Source organism: Eublepharis macularius, chromosome 1, assembly GCF_028583425.1.
Source record: "Eublepharis macularius isolate TG4126 chromosome 1, MPM_Emac_v1.0, whole genome shotgun sequence".
Classification (NCBI taxonomy): Eukaryota; Metazoa; Chordata; class Lepidosauria; order Squamata; family Eublepharidae; genus Eublepharis; species Eublepharis macularius.
The window spans coordinates 232,109,786-232,126,089 of record NC_072790.1 but is presented as its reverse complement, the minus strand read 5'-3'; the positions used below and the strand labels follow the sequence as shown (position 1 = coordinate 232,126,089).

At 44.1% G+C, this 16,304-nt stretch overlaps 1 protein-coding gene across 3 annotated transcripts in view; it reads left to right on the top strand.

Moving 5' to 3' along the window:
- Positions 1 to 16,304, top strand: part of PC (pyruvate carboxylase) — a 367,605-nt gene that overhangs the window by 339,966 nt on the left and 11,335 nt on the right. For all 3 annotated transcript variants that reach the window (XM_054992419.1, XM_054992429.1, XM_054992437.1), the window contains 3 exons: positions 4,224 to 4,445; positions 13,954 to 14,110; positions 15,766 to 16,006. In XM_054992419.1, coding sequence (XP_054848394.1) covers positions 4,224 to 4,445; positions 13,954 to 14,110; positions 15,766 to 16,006 — 620 coding nt within the window. The remainder of the gene's footprint in view (positions 1 to 4,223; positions 4,446 to 13,953; positions 14,111 to 15,765; positions 16,007 to 16,304) is intronic.

Sequence of the window (16,304 nt, the reverse complement as noted above, 5' to 3'; positions counted from 1 at the left end):
ACTTTGTAAACTGCTCTGAGTGGGCATTAAGTTGTCCTGAAAGGCAGTATATCAATCAAATATTATTATTAGTGTTATTTGATACATTTGATTTCCCCCCAAAGCACTGTAAATTGACTTTGTAAAAAAGAACATCTGTGCAAGATTAAAATATATTTTCACTTTAAATTTGTTGTTAACTCAAGTCAGAACACCACTGAATAAGAGTTAAGTATGTGCTCCCAAAAGGTTACTTTTTCAGACACCACAGAAGCTCTGTAATCTTTGAGCTTTTTGACCAAGCCCTGGGACATCAGAGCTGCCAAGGGTGATTATTGTAGACAGTGCCATCAAGTCATAGTGTACTTATGGCAACCCCTGCTAGAGTTTTCAAGACAAAAAGACTAACAGAGGTGGTTTATGTATTATTTGGTTGTTGTGGGTTTTCCGGGCTGTATTGCCGTGGTTTTGGCATTGTAGTTCCTGACGTTTCGCCAGCAGCTGTGGCTGGCATCTTCAGAGGTGTAGCACCAAAAGACAGAGATCTCTCAGTGTCACAGTGTGGAAAAGATGTTGGCAGGTCATTTGTATCTACTCAGGAGGGGTGGGGTTGAGCTGAGTCATCCTGTAAGAGTTTCCCAGGGTGTGGAATGCTAATGGCGGGAGGCTTCACTGTATCCTGAGGAGGTTCTTTTGCATATGGATTGGTGCTTGATGTGCTAATCTTCTCTGCAGGGCTATTGTCGAGTATAGAGTGTTTTGTTTGTGACACTGTGACACTGAGAGATCTGTCTTTTGGTGCTACACCTCTGAAGATGCCAGCCACAGCTGCTGGCGAAACGTCAGGCACTACAATGCCAAGACCACGGCAATACAGCCCGGAAAACCCACAACAACCATCGTTCACCGGCCGTGAAAGCCTTCGACAATATGTATTATTTATTTAAAACATTTATTAGCCACCTTTCTATCTTACAGGAACTTGCTATTGCCTGCCTCCATATAGCAACTCTGGTCTTTCTTGCTGGTCCCCAATCCAAGGCCAACCCTGCTTAGCTTCCAAGACCTGATGATATTGGGCTATCAGGGAGAAGGACAAAATTCCAAGGGTCTTGGTCACTTGGGGGGGATAGAGCTGAGTAATTCATGTGAAATGCTTTCTTTTGATATTTGGGTGATGTGGGGGTTAGAAGAGAGCTTTGTTTGGGAGTATAAAGCACCTCTCTGAAAAACTTCTCAATGCAACTCCAAAGAATGTCTTGGAGTTCCCACCACTCTTTATTTTAATGGTCTTTTTTGCTTATAGTGAGGAAATTAGAAAACAAAAACCTTCTCCCAGAAGTCTCTACAGTAAATGCATTTGCATCTGTTAAAGGCATCTGCATTTTTCTTTTTAATCCACATGAATCCACAAGGAGGCTCCCAGTAAGCTTAAAATCACAATGCATAATAAAAAAAATTGCAAGATTTAAAAAAGAAATCATGTATCAGCAATAGCCAGTAGAACTGGTAACGCTGGCTGCACTCTACTGTGAAGTTGCAATATTCAACTTAAAATATACATAGCCACTTAGCTCCAAAAGCCTTCTAGAACAAATCCTGTTCTGACTTGATGTCAAAAAACCAACAGCTCCTACTAACCTGTCCTGCCCCACTCTCTTTATAGGTGAAATAGTCCGATCCATAAATGAAATATTATAAAATATTCTATTAATACCTCCTCAAGGGCCATTAGCACAATTTGTTAGTGTTCGTGCCTTTATTCCAAGTGCATTACATTTAATTGAGCTGTTCTTAAGAGCATTGAAATGCATCGAGGAGCTTTATTTTAACTGTCAGCAGGAGAAGCTGGTGCTTTAATAGACCAATACGGTGGCAAAAAAAAAAAAGTAGGTATCCGCCTCTGCTGTAACCCACACATAGCATGCAGTTGATCCTGTCCTAGGTTTGCCTGGCCATTCTTTAGCCTAATCTTTCCAAAAACCTAATCCCAACCTAATCTAAAACAAGACTAATCTAGATTTTGGTGCATGAAACACAAGCCTTTGGCTACTTGCCCAGGGCTGAAAGATTGCCAGAATTTTCTCTTCCACCTCTGATCCAGTCCATGGGCATTGGATGCCGTGCCGGCTCTCCCCCCCACCCCCAACAAATACATGTGACTCACCAGAGGTGGTGGGGAGGGGGGGGGAGAGAATCTGCTTGTTCCTCGTTAACGCCTGCTAAATATTTTATGACCTTAATGAGCCAGCCTGGAAATCTCATCATAAAAGGGGGGGGGGGGAGTGAGGGCAGGTGGCTATAATAGGCGCCTGATTTACATGCCTCCTGCTCTTTATGATTGATACGTGAGGCTCAGTTTAATTATATCGGATTCCAGGCTTGTATCATTATTATGGCAGTTTATTTTCTTTGTCAGCGGCTAATCCCCAACCTAAGCCAAGCATTAAGAGAATGAAATAAGGATGTTTAAATCTTATTAAATTTCCCCCGAGCTGATGGTTAAATCCGTTTTTAAAATTTTTTAAAAAGATGTGCCGGAACCAAAAGAACTAGCCCTCAACGCCTTTATAAGCAGGAGGGATTAACGAATGGTACCGATAATGAGTGGGACCCCCTCTGGGGCCCGTTGGCCATCAAATAGCGGGGCATTGATTGAGACCACTTAGTGGAGTATTCTTTTGTATTGCCTTTTGTCCCTGGGTTCCTGGGGAGTCTGATGGGAACTGAGCGTTCCCCAGGAGGCACAGCATGTTGAAAGCAGGTGAAAAGGAAAAATGGGAATGGGGAAGAGACAAGGGGAGATGAACCTGTTCCAGCTCCTCTTACAGAACTCTGAAGGGAGATTTGGGGGGTGTATTTGTGTGGATTTCCAGATAATTAATCCGTTCCTTTCTCTGCAATTCCTTGTGGACCCAGCTTGTTATTACATAATTTGTATCTTTCCTTCCAGCCCATTCTCTGCATCCCAAAAAACCCAAACAGCAAGTGTAGAGGTCAAGCTGGTGATCAAATGGAGAATCATATTGTAAATATACATAACAGGTTTCATTACAAGATCAGAGCGCTCGAGGCAGCAATCTCATTGCTATGTGTGTTTTACATCTTTCCTGATCCCTATCGCAAATGGGTGCAGGGGTCAAGCTGGCATTCAAAATGGAGAATTGCACATCAGGCATGCACAAGGGTTTTCATTCCGACATCTCGATCCTCAAGACAATTACTGCATTACAATAGCCTTCGCATTTTTCCCATCTCACCCTCGAAAACAGGTTCAGGGGGTCAGGCTAGTGTTCAAGTATGCAATACAGGAATGTGATCAGATTATGCTTTCCAAATTTCGTTCCGATTCCTCTGCATTCGAGGGAGTTATCGTGTAACAAATAGAGAGAGCCAAACAAGGAGAGTTCAGCTGATGCCCTCGTTTTACTCTGCCAAAAATTCTCATTTTCAGGAAAACAGAGTTTGGAGGGTATTTGCTGGATCTTGATGCTTCTCTGTGGAATTCTGAGTAACTCTGAATTCTAGGGTAGACCTTGCTATTTTTGCATAATAAATGTCAACAAATATCACAAAGCTTGTTCATTCTAAATTGAACCCCATATCCTTGTCCTTCTTTTTCCAGTAGCACGGTTTAAATACTGAAAGTAGCACATCCATAAAAGGGCTACTGTCATGTACTTTAACACTGCCTCTGAACATGGAGGTTCCAGTTAACTATCAGGGCTAATTGCTGTTGATAGATCAGTTTCTCCATAAATTTGTCTAATTCCCGTTTTTAAAGCCTTGTCTACCCTGTATAGCATGATGAGATGGTGGAATGGGCTTACCCCACTTCAGATGCTACAGTTCAAAAAACTCCTGTAAAAAAAATTCCCTGCAAATGAAAAATAAGCCAATAAGCCTTTACTCTGTTGTGCTAGTTTTCTAATTGCAGAGGAGAGAATTCTAAGATTGGATATTTCTCTGTCTGCAAGTGTGAAATGATACCTTCATTTTTAACATACTAAGACTAAGCCAGTGGCCACCACCACATCTTCTGGCAGTGAGTTCCATAACATTGGCAGTGAGTTCCATACATTGTGTTAAAAATGTACTTCTTTTTGTCTCTCTTGAATTTACTGACCACCGATTTCATTGGGTGTCTTCAAGTTCCAGTATTTTGAGAGAGGAAGGAAGAAGTTCCCCTCTATCTACTTTCTTTACGTCATTTCACACACCTCTGTCATTTCTCTCTATAACAGGTGAGCCGCCATCTGGTTACCGGGACATCCTTCTGCGTGAGGGCCCCAGCGGCTTTGCCAAAGCCATTCGCCAACACAAGGGGCTGCTGCTGATGGACACCACCTTCCGAGATGCTCACCAGTCCCTGCTGGCCACCCGCGTCCGTACCCACGACCTGAAGAAGATCTCCCCCTTTGTGGCCCACAACTTCAACAACCTCTTCAGCATAGAAAACTGGGGAGGTAAGAAGGGGTCTGTTGAGTTGTAGCTGTCGGAGGTGCCGGGTTTAACTGTTAGATGTAGCTTGCTTGATGTTTTGAATTACTCCTCAAGTGGAAATGAGATCTGCAAGAAGCCGGCAGCCTTACATCAGATAATAATTAGGGAGGGGGTCTTTTTTGCCAGCATTTGGAAGTCCACAAAGGGTTCTCTGCAAACTTACTCAAATGTCAGTAAGGCCAAAGGAACTAGTTCATTTGTAAATGTGCATAGGATTGCAGCCTTCATAAAATAACCTTGGTTGTGCCTTACAACACTCCTTATGTGGTTTCATCAAGGTTTCAGACAGCCTAGCTTAGGGGGAGAACTTACCATCAGGGCTGATTCTTGGATCAAACCATCCAAGTGACTGCTTACTGCTGCCCAATGAAGAGGGCCCTGATGTATCACCGCGAATTGGAACAGGAGGGGGCTGGCATCTTCTCCTGGGTCCAAATCAACCAGCTGGTGGTATTACAGGCTCAGGAGGTGATGTGAGTACCTTGCTTGGAGTGACAAAATGCCTTCAGTCGGCCCTGGCTGCTATGTATCCACTCGGAACTTGAAAGTAATGAATGGAAAATTGGTGGTTTTTCTCATACCCAGCGGAAATGTCTACCACCATGTGAACAGGCCTGTGTTTGTACACTTTAGTGTCAATCTACTATTAACGTCAAAAATGTATAAATTTTAACAGAAGTCTCTTTTTTTTTAACCTCAGCAGTTTTTATCTACTTAGAATGAAAAATCAGTACTAATTTCCTTAAGTTCCTGGCTGTTTTGGATCCCCCTGCCAGCCTCACAGTTATAGTAGCAAAAGGAGAATTTTTTCAAGGTCATTGAAGTGTGATAAGGGTATGAATGCAAAACCCTGACTATTTTTTTATTTATTTACATTATTTATAGCCTGCCTTTCTCACTGGGGACTCAAAGCGAAGTACTAAGGCTGGCCAGCATCCTGTTGCCAATTGTGGCCAGCTAGATGCCTCTGGGAAGAAAGCATCTTTCCCCGTTTAGTATTTCATGTTCAGAGGTATACTGCCTCCGAACATGGTGGCTCTATGTAGCCATCATGGCTAATACCCATTGATAGACCTCTCTTCCTCTGTGGGTTTGTGGATCACTGTAACCAATGAAAATTCATTAGAGATCACCCAGACAAGTTGATGGGCAGGAAATCATTGAAAAAGATGTACTTCTTTATATGCCATTCAATTAACATGTGAAATTCACAAGATGTACTGATGGCCATTACCTTAGACATCTGTCAAAAGGGACTGGGCAAATTCATGGAGGAGGAGATGGCCTGAACTGAATAGCCCAAGTGAGCCCGATCTCGTCAGACCTCAGAAGCTAAGCAGGAACAGCCTTGGTTAGTAATTGGATGGGAGACCTCCAACAGACCAGGGTTGCAGAGGCAGGCAATAGCAAACCACCTCTGTGAGTCTCTTGCCATGAAAACCCCACCAGGGATTGCCGTAAGTCAGCTCTGACTTGAGGGCACTCTCCACCACATTAGCCTTGATGATTAAGTGAAACCTCCCTGTTCAGAGGTAGTGTGCCTGAGGGCTGGGGTGGGGGCTGGACAGAGGAGGTGGCTACCTGGGGGTTATGTGATTCACCACTGTTGGAAATGAGATGCTGGACGAGATGGACCATTGGTCCAGCAAGGCTCTTGTTAAAGATGGAGTGGTGTCCCATGTGTGTAAAGAAATGCCTGCTCATGATGAACAGTGCGTCATTTCACACACTGCAGCTACAGAAGAATATTTCAAACCCTTTCATCAAACTTTTTTTTACCCAAATATATTTTTACCCAGAACTCTTACCCTCTTGGCTTTTAACTCAACTGGAGAGAAGATCTTGTAGAATGCAGTCCTAATCAGAATTATACTCTTCTCAGCTCATTGACCTCAATGGTTTTAGAAGAATATAACTCTGTTTAGGATTGCACTGTTGAGGTGTTGCAAGCACATCCCTGTTTCCTGAGCTGCTGTAGCATAATGGTTAAGTGGTTGGGTTGCGAGTCAGGACTTGGCTGGTTCAACTCCCACTACTGCCATGAGCTCAGCAGATGGCCTTGGGTCAACCACTCCTCTCAGCCCCACTCCATTGTAGCCCCAGCTACATTGTGGGGATAATAATAACACTGACTTTGTTCACCACTTTGAGAGGGACACTGTGACTGATCCGTCTAGAAGAGCAGTATCTATAAGCACAGGTATTATTCTTACTCTGTTAAATGTTGATAGGTGAGTGTATCAGGCCCATGACATGATTGCCAGACTATCTTCAGCTCGGTGGCCTGAGATAGACGAGCCACCGGATCAAACCCAATTGTCTCAGACACTTGAGCTATGCAGGAAACTTGCTGAGAGCAGCAACAGTGGAGGTTTGATTATGCAAATACAGGCATAACAACTCCTTCCAGTCCTTGTTAAATTTTTCAAAAAACAAACACAGTTTCAAGTAGCAAAAAATTCTTCTCTGGGAGCAGCGCTCCAACCAAAAAGACAATAAAAAATAGATGGCATTACATGCTGTTCTCTCATGCCCAGGCTATCGTTTGTCTCCTGCAGGCAATCACGTAAGATGTTTGATGTTACAAACCATTATCACATTCCTAGGCTATAACAGCTGGGAAATAAAAATCCAGGGCCCATCAAAACAGAATGTAATGAAATTCTGCTTTGTTTCCCTCTGAGACTCTGTCTGAGGAAGAACTCTGTGCAACTGAAAAGCTTGCTTTAAAAAAATGGAACGGCTACTTGTCTATTTGTTGTTGTTATTACTCCATCAGTAATACTTAAAAATCCTGATTGGGCCACTGTCATGGGCTCTGCATGGGGCTGCCCTTGGGAAGGCAGTTCCTAAGTTTCAAGTGGTCCAGGATGCAGCAAGCTGAACAGTTTTTGGTGTTCCTGGCACTTATTCTCCTTGGCTGTTTGCTTGCAGACCTAATCTAAGGTGCTGCTGGTAGTTACCTTTAAAAGCAGTCATGATCTCAGACTGCAGTAATGGAGGGGGCATCTTCTCCCATCTGTATCTCTTTGTTCCTTCCTAGCACAAAAAGATCTTTTGGTGGTTCCATTATCCATTGGACTGGTGGCCACTATAGAGCAAACATTCACTGTAACAGAATCAACTGCCTGCCCAGCTTGACCCTTTTCAGCAAGCTGCAAAGTCATTTTTTAAAAAACAGCTTTATGTAATTAACATGCATTTCTTTTCATGGTAATGTTCTTTGGCTTCTTATAGTCTTCTGTTCAGTATGTCCTCTAATGATCTTTTGATGTTTTTGAATGGTGGCTTTACAGGTTGTACCCGGCCTTGAGAACCAGTGTGCTGAAAAAACAGTTGTTTTTGCGTTCATAAATAGAATACACACCTCACATCATGGAGCCGAATAACAAGCAAAAGGGAATAGGCTTTTGCTCTGAAATGTTGGGGAGAGGGGCAGGAAAGGCAAGGTTTGGACTCAGTTTATCAACAGAGGCTTTCCTTCTGCTGAAGCACTGGTTCTGATCTCTGTTTTTCCGTGGGACTGAAGTGCAAGCCGATGCTAATTGACTTCCTCTGCAGATTTTATAAGCCTTCAGTTTAGGGTTGCCAGCCTCCAGGTAGTGGCTGGAGATCTCCCGGAATTACAACTGGTCTCCAGGCCACAGAGATCAGTTCACCTGGAAAAAATGGCTACTTTGGGGGGTAGACTCTATGGAATTATGCCATGCCAAGGTCCTTTCTCTCCCCAAACCCCCGTTTCTCCAGGTTTCATGCCCCAGATCTCCAGGAATTTCCCAACTTGGAGCGGGCAACCCTACTTCAGTTTGATCCACGGATCCCCAACATTGTGCGTGCAGATATCATGGCATCCGCCAGTGCCCTTCTTGGAGCCCACCAAGTGTTTTTAGAAAGTGGGAGGGAGGGACTCTTATCCAGCAAGGCTTCCAACTGGCCACTGAAGGGTATGCAGATTAAAATAACTGTTTCACTGGTGGCTGCCACCACAATATTTAATTTATTTTTTTTGTCCCTCTTTCCCAGTGTATTTAATTATTGCTCTTCTCCCCTCTACTTGGACATCCTTGTGTGTGTGGCTGCCTCCTGTGGCAGCCATTTTGTTGTTCTCTCCACTTCCTGTGGCAGCCATTTTGTGACTGCAGCCACCACTCTGTGATAGAATTCCAGAGGTTCACACAAGGTCAAAAAGGCTGGGGACCCTGTAGATTTGTTGATTACTGAGAGCCAGCGTGGAGATTGGTGAGTGTGGGACTGGACCGGAGAGGGAACTGAGTTCAAATCCCTTCATAGCCAATCCCTAGCAGTTAGAAAGTATCTCAATTATAAGTGCTGGCAGAGGCTCTTGACTGAAGAAAACCACTGATTGTCAGAATAGACAACATCAGGCTAAATGGGACAAAATTCTGACTGGATATAAGGCAGCTTCATATGTGCAGAAGCTGTAGTTCAGTAGTAGAGTTTCTTCTTTGCTTGCAGGAGGCCCCAATCTCTATCCTAATTTCAAAAGATCTTTGGTACCAAGTAGGATTGCCAGCTCCAAGTTGGGAAATTCCTGGAGACCTGGAGGGTGAAACCTGGAGAAAGTGGGGTTTGAGGAGGGAAAAGACCATGGCATGGCATAATTCCATAGAGTCCACCCCCAAAAGTAGCCATTTCCTCCAGGTGAACTGATCTCTGTGGCCTGGAGACCAATTTAAATCCCGGAGATCTCCAGCCACTACCTGGAGTATGGCAACCCTAGTACCAAGATTGAGAGTTGCTGTCAGTCAGAACAGAGGATACTGAGCAAAATGTCCAGCAGGGTCTATCTTGTTGACTGCTTCCTTTTCAGTCTTTGTTGTTGTTGTGCATGCTGATTACGCTAACGGGGAATGAAAGGCAAAATCCTCACGCTGGCCTTTCCTTTAATCCTGAGTGGTGTTGCCTTGGGTTTTATTAAAGTGTAAGTCATCTCACACTTGGTTTAATATCTCAGCAAAGTGGTTGTGCTGAGTTTCTAAAAATATACACGTAACCAGGGAACTGCTTAAAAGGGCAGATGGATTAATTTTGTTTTTCGTTGGTTGGCAACCTTGATATCTAGGAAAGTGGAATGAATGCATACTTATCTTAAAAAGTAGAACCTAATTATGTCTGTGTGTTTTTCTTTCGCTATGGCCTAGGGTGGGAAGGTGTCTGTGCCATTGCTGGTCTTTAATCAGTGGGTTATGATCCAAAACGGGGCTGTGCACTAATCCTCCAGGGAGTCACAGAAAGAAAAAAACTACTGCTTCTTGTTATTGTTAGTTTACATAATTTAAGAGAAGGAAACAGACAGAGAAAGAGGAGAGAAACAGACAGGAAGGAAGAAAAAGATGGATGTATGCTAGAATAGGGTTGCCCTAAGTTGGAAGCAACTTGACGGCACATAACACACACACACACACACATTCTAAAATCAATTTTAAATGGGCCCCATTGCAGATCAGGGTTCAAGGTGAATCCAAGGTTCAAAGAGGTCTGGAGGCTAGCAATCTAGCTCCCGCATGAACAACTCCTTATGCATTTTCAAATATTGGCAACTAAGCCATCCATCCTCATCCGTGAATTGATTGTCTTTGTCTAGACTAGCTATGGGGCAACTAGCTATGCAGGCCATTTTTAGGGGATGATGTTAGAATCCCTGACTGGCAGCAAATTACCTGGCAACTGGCAGGAAGTCATGGGTGGATCACGATGGCTTGTGCACCACTGTGTCACATCCAGGGAAAACCTGTAAGTGATGTAAGGCAGCTTTAGGAAGCGCCAGAAACGTCAAGGTTTTTCCTGGAAGTTATGTACATTTCCCTGGAAGTTATGGCACATGATGCCAACTTTTTAAAAAATTCTCCCACCACTGCTTAGGGCAGTATCAGCAAAGAGAGCTGGCAGTGGGAGGCTTCCTGCCTGGGTTGGGAGAGCTGACAGCCTGATAGCAAATGAGGTGGAACGTTGTATTTTGATGTTCAGGTCATCCCAGTGTTTGGCTCACAAGTGTGCAGTTTATATATATTTGAAATATTATTAGCTCACCTTTCTCCATAAACATAGGTTCAATGCAGTTTGTAATACAAAAAATTACAGCAATATAGAAGCCCAGCAGGCAAAACAACCTTAAAACTATAAGTTATGATCTCCTCAGAGAAAAAAAATCAACCCAAGTCTCTTTGAAACAAACGAAGCTCTCTTAAAACCTAGAAGGTGGGAAAGAACTTGTTTCAGGGCATCAGGGCAACGGCCCACCGCCAGCTGGACCCTCCTGTGGGAGGAAACAATAAGGAACGCCTAATGTAATGACTTATAAGTTGATACAGGAAGAAGCAGTTCTTCAGATAGGTGCTTCCTGAATGTAATTGATAGAAAACACTTTTAGCACCAATACTAACTTACATCTCCTTCAGCAAGTACCTTCCAAGTTCTTCACTTAATTTACCGAAGAAAGGATTACTCCTTTCAGCACTGGCAATAACTCCAGGCTATCTACTTTACCAGCCAGCATGCCCTCTGCCTTTCCTGGATTTAGATTCAGCTTGCTGTGCCTTATTCACTTGACCAGAGCTCTAGAACAGAGACAGCTGCTTCTGGAGGCTTAATGAAGTATAGAGCTGAATTTCATCAGCATATTGATGACACCCAACCCCAGAACTATGAGCTAGCTCGTGTAGTGCCCTCAAACAGCTATTAGGTGAAAGCACAGAGCCCTGGGGCACTCTTCACGGTGGCCCTCAGACTCAGCTTCTACAATGGTAATGCTTTGAGTCAGAGCTAAACTACAAGAAATGAATTACACGAGGACGCTCACGTGAAGGGAGTCGCAATGTTAGCTGGGAAGCCAAGTTTTAAAAGACATATTGGAAGGCTTTGTTAATTTCCCCTCTCTACAGAGCAGCAAAGATGCCTCCTCAGAGGGTTTGTTCAGTTCCTCTTCACTTCCTAGAAGGGGAGGTGAAACTGACAGAGCCTTTGGGAGGTGAAAAGGAAATAAACAAGCCCTCTGAGGAGCAATCTTTGCTGGCTCTGTAGATAGGGGAAATTGACAAAGCCTTCCGATCTGTCTTTTAAAACTCGGCTTCCCAGCTAACATGACTCCCTTCATGTGAGCATCCTCGTGTAATTCGTTTCTTGTAGTTTAGCTCTCAGTTGAACTAAAAATGACAACCCGTTGGAGTACCACCTCTCCCACCTGCACCATTCTCTAAACAATTAAATAGAATAGAGTATCAGAGCCCACCAATGGATTCAGGCAGATCAGCAAGGAAGCATTGCCCTTGTCCACATGCAGATGATGCATCAAAGCAACCAATGTCTCAAAGTCAGGCCAGAAGCCAAAATCAAGGGCAGATGTGTTAATTGGGAGCTGCTCTGCCACCACCCACTCAATCACCCAAACTGACAAGTTTGAAACTGGCCTCTAGTTGGTTCAGATCTTCCTTAGGTAAGGTAGGCTTCTTATTTTTTTATGTTTTATCTCTATATTTTATTTGAAAAATAATAATTGTAAATAAAATATTTGACAAACATTTACAACAGTGAAAATAATGCAAAAATGGTTGATAATTTTGATATACAAAAGTCTTTCTGACTGTGGTGCTTAAACAAGGAGCATATCACAATACAGTATATAAGGAAAGGCATACACAGTAAGAAGTTACCACATGTTATCCTTCTGTCCCCCAAAAGTACATAATCTAGTTTCTGTACAATGGGACAAAATCATTTGATAGGACACTGCCAAACTGAGCATATCGACTATCCTTTGAGAATGATATTCTGAACCATTACCTAAGGCCATCAGTTACGGTACATTTCAGCTGAAGTTAGGTAAGTTCTGAAGTTTCTCCCACTGAAATCAATGTGGGCCAAACTACAAGTGACAAATGACACAGGTTGGACACTTGTCAGCTTCCCTCAAGTTTTGATGGGAAATGTAGGCAGCTTGGCAGAATGTGAACAAGTGACAGTTGAAAAGTCCATTGGACAGCAGTTGGAGAGCCAAGCTGCAAGACCAGGACGCCTACATTTCCCATCAAAACTTGAGGGAAGCTGACAAGCGTCCAACTTGTGTCATTCGTCACTTGTAGCTTGGCCCTGTGTTAACAGTGCTTAACATGGGTTGGATTGCACATGCGTAGTTAGCAGATTTCTTAACTCTTAATGTTTTCCCCCTTCTATGATTACATAGCTATCTTCAGTCTCAGTGGATCTGTTGCAGGAGTGAGAGAGACTTCTTGTTAATGGACTGATAGCTTCCTTCAGAGGGCCAGGAAAATGTCCTGGCCCTCTGAAGGATGTCAATTACAGATGATGGTGTTCAAGGCCCCAAGCATTCTGCCAGCATCCATTGGACTGATCAATCGGAATCTGTCCATAACAACTTGACAAGGTGGTGCTACCTACACCTCTGCGACCTGTTCTCTTCTTAAATTAGTGTCAAAGTCACCTTGGGTCAGAGTGATTGTAGCCACAAAGATTCTCGCAAAAAAGAATGTCACAGTTAATAGACAAATCACTATTTCCAACTGACTCCATCCTCATAGTCGTCAAGTTGTGAACAACCCTAAATAATTTAGTTGTACGGGATTCAGCAGATGCAGTTGGTAGCGGGGGCGGGGAGGAGCCTTCTTTTCAACTCTCAATCTCTACCTCTTAGGCTTTCGGATGAAATTTGTGGTGAGCTGTATATAATTCAGTCTGAGTCTTTCACCACCAACACTCAAGGTGTCTCTCAAATGGCATCAGTCCTTCAGCGCCTCAGTTAACCCCTGCAAACTAAGGTGCTATTCAAGGGTGTCGATGTCAGGGAGCAACTCTACTTAGATCCTGTTTGAACCTGTTGTTTCTTCTCACTAATGCTTCAGTAGAGCCGTTGCCTATATTCTGAATGGGTAATTTTGTGTCTGGCTCCAATTGATTGTTTTGGTTGGTCCCCAATCAAAGGTATTATATGGATTTTGTTTCTCCTCCCAATTGGTGGACCATGGGGTTGTAGCAATATACAAAGCCTGCAGTCTCCCCTTATTTTCTCTAGAGGTCTCTGCCTCCCAGCCCTAGCGTGTGCATTTCGTGCACTCTCTTCCAACTCTATGATTCTATGTTTTGAGCTGAAATGCACACACACCAAGACATAAGTCCCACCTGGCAGAATGAGGCTGGAAGGGTGTGGACCTTGGTGAAGATCAGCTGCTGATTTCTAAAAAGACATGCCAGACATCAAGCATTCCTGGCAGGGTTCACCTCTGACAAGACAACCCAGTTTGCTCATGCCAGATTTGCAGTATGATGGGGAAAGCACTCTGTATATATTCCGCCCTTGTGTAATATTAAGAGGGGCTTTGGCTCGGCATTCAGAATAGATTTGGGGGACTCAGTCCTAGCTCAAATTAACTCTCTCTGTGTAGCATTGGATTATGGATGCTCTTCCCCCATTCTCTCTTCCTTCCCATATACCCTCAGGTGCCACCTTTGATGTGGCAATGCGCTTCCTCTACGAATGCCCCTGGCGCCGGCTGCAGGAGTTGCGTGAGCTCATCCCCAACATCCCATTCCAGATGCTACTGCGAGGGGCCAACGCCGTAGGTTACACCAACTACCCAGACAACTCCGTCTTCAAGTAAGCACACAGCTGTTTGCGCACAATTCTGCAACCTGCGGTATACATTCTGCAAACAATGAGGAAATCAGGATAGATTTTACTTATCTAACTGTTTGATGGGTGTATGTGTGGTAGAGAACTGTGCCCTGAGGCTCATGGGGTGGAGGACAATCAAAATTCCTCCGTCTAATCCACCTTGCAAAAGGAAACCCTCTATCCAGATCTTGTTTGAAGAAGGATGAGCGGGGAAATGCTAAAAACATCTGATGTGGAGGACTGAATACTTTAACTAGAAGGTTTTCCTAGGTACCATCTCCCTCTCATCCACAGCTAGGGATTTCATCTGGTGTTCCTTTTTTCTCCCCTCAAAAATGCTGAGATCCTCAGAGAGTGTCAGGGTCTTGGCATCCCCTGCCATACTTCAGGGGCTTGACAACCCCCTGACCTGAAAGCATAAGAGACATCAAGCATGCCAAGGACTGGACTCTAATGAACATTGCGCTTTTATGTTAGAGGCAGCTGTGGCTGTCTCCTCTGTCTCTGTCCTGTGAAAGCGTACAGAGGAGGGGGCCCCTCCTGACCTCGTCTGCCTGTCTCCTAAGAAGAAGAACCCTTGTCGTGGATACATAACCTTGGAACTCCTGAACTTTCTAAAACATATTCTTTGCTCTCATCCTTAGTTGCTTTGCTTTGTTTTTGCTTACATGTACACCATAACTATTGGGGGATGGGAAGTGGGAACCTAGACTAGGCTGGCAGCTAAGGGGTGGGTGGGAACTGGGCTGTACAGTTCTATTTAGACTTGGCACAGAACTTCATTCCTGGCAGTGAACCCGTAGTGGATTGCTGAACTAGTAGATTATCAATAACGCTTTAACTCGTGCAGTTCCGAACTCATGCAGTGAAGTCATTGAGATCTACCTGGCAGAACCTTACAGGGAGTTGAATTGTTACCAGAATTCTGCAGTGTGCTAGCATGACAGCGTATGCATAGTCGAGGGCTTCTTCCTGAGAATCCTCGCCAACATTCCACAAGCCCACCGAGGGTCTTCTCCCACCCTTGCCCGTGAACCTGACCAGTCCATAACAAAGATCTCTGTCTGCCACACTGAACTTTCTGCAGTACCAGCTAAATGGGACGGAAGGGTTCTGTACTCAGACCTTCCATTTAAAGATGTAATGGGGGGAGGCGATCTAATTTGGGCCAGGGCTCTTGTTTGATCCCTTCCCACATGCCATTTTCCTGAGATAAATCACACAAACCCCACCGAACTGCTGTTAGTCCAGCAAAGGAACTAGAGAGGCACCATATGAGTATTTGGGTGTTTTGCTGCATGAGACAAATAGAAATTTGGAAGAGGAGCATACATTGAAAATGGATGAGGAAAGGGTCAAAAACAGCTGATGGACTGAAATCTGGAAAAAACAGCTTCTCTCCAATTTGTAAATTCTGTTCTCTGCATGGTCACCTGTAAGTGATTGCTCTTCACCATGGGTGATTAGGCAAGCATATGCTCAAATCCTTTATCTTTTCAGTAAGAGAGGCTTGCTGTGACACAGTTTAAGAATTTTTAACCTAGATGGGGTTTTTTTAGCCTGCAGGGCAGAGGTTGTAATTAATTCCTTGGTGCCTCCTTCTTGCTTGATTATGATGCTGCGTTTTACTTCCTCAGGTTTTGCCAAGTGGCCAAGGAGAACGGCATGGACATCTTCCGGGTCTTTGACTCCCTGAATTACCTGCCCAACATGCTGCTGGGGATGGAGGCAGCTGGGCAGGCTGGCGGCGTGGTGGAGGCCGCCATCTCTTACACAGGGGATGTGGCCGACCCCAGCCGGACCAAGTACACACTGGATTATTACGTCAATCTTGCCGAGGAGCTGGTCAAAGCTGGAACTCATATCTTGGGCATCAAGGTAAAAGGAGGAAGAGGCTCAGGGTGGGGGGAGGCTTCATCTGTAACCGTGGGGGTTTTGTAAGCCTTCCTGCATATCACATTTCTGTAGATGTGTCTCCTCTGCTCCAAATCTGCAAATAAAAGAATCCTCTGCTGTGTGGCTAGCTTTGGGCTAATTATTAGCCTAAGAGTTACTCCCCGCAAATAGGACTAGGATTACAGAATTAGAGAACAATGTGAACAACAAACGACCAAAGGCAGGTTAACTAGAAATAATACAGAAAATGGATTACAAGGTAAAGATAATGCTTTAAAAG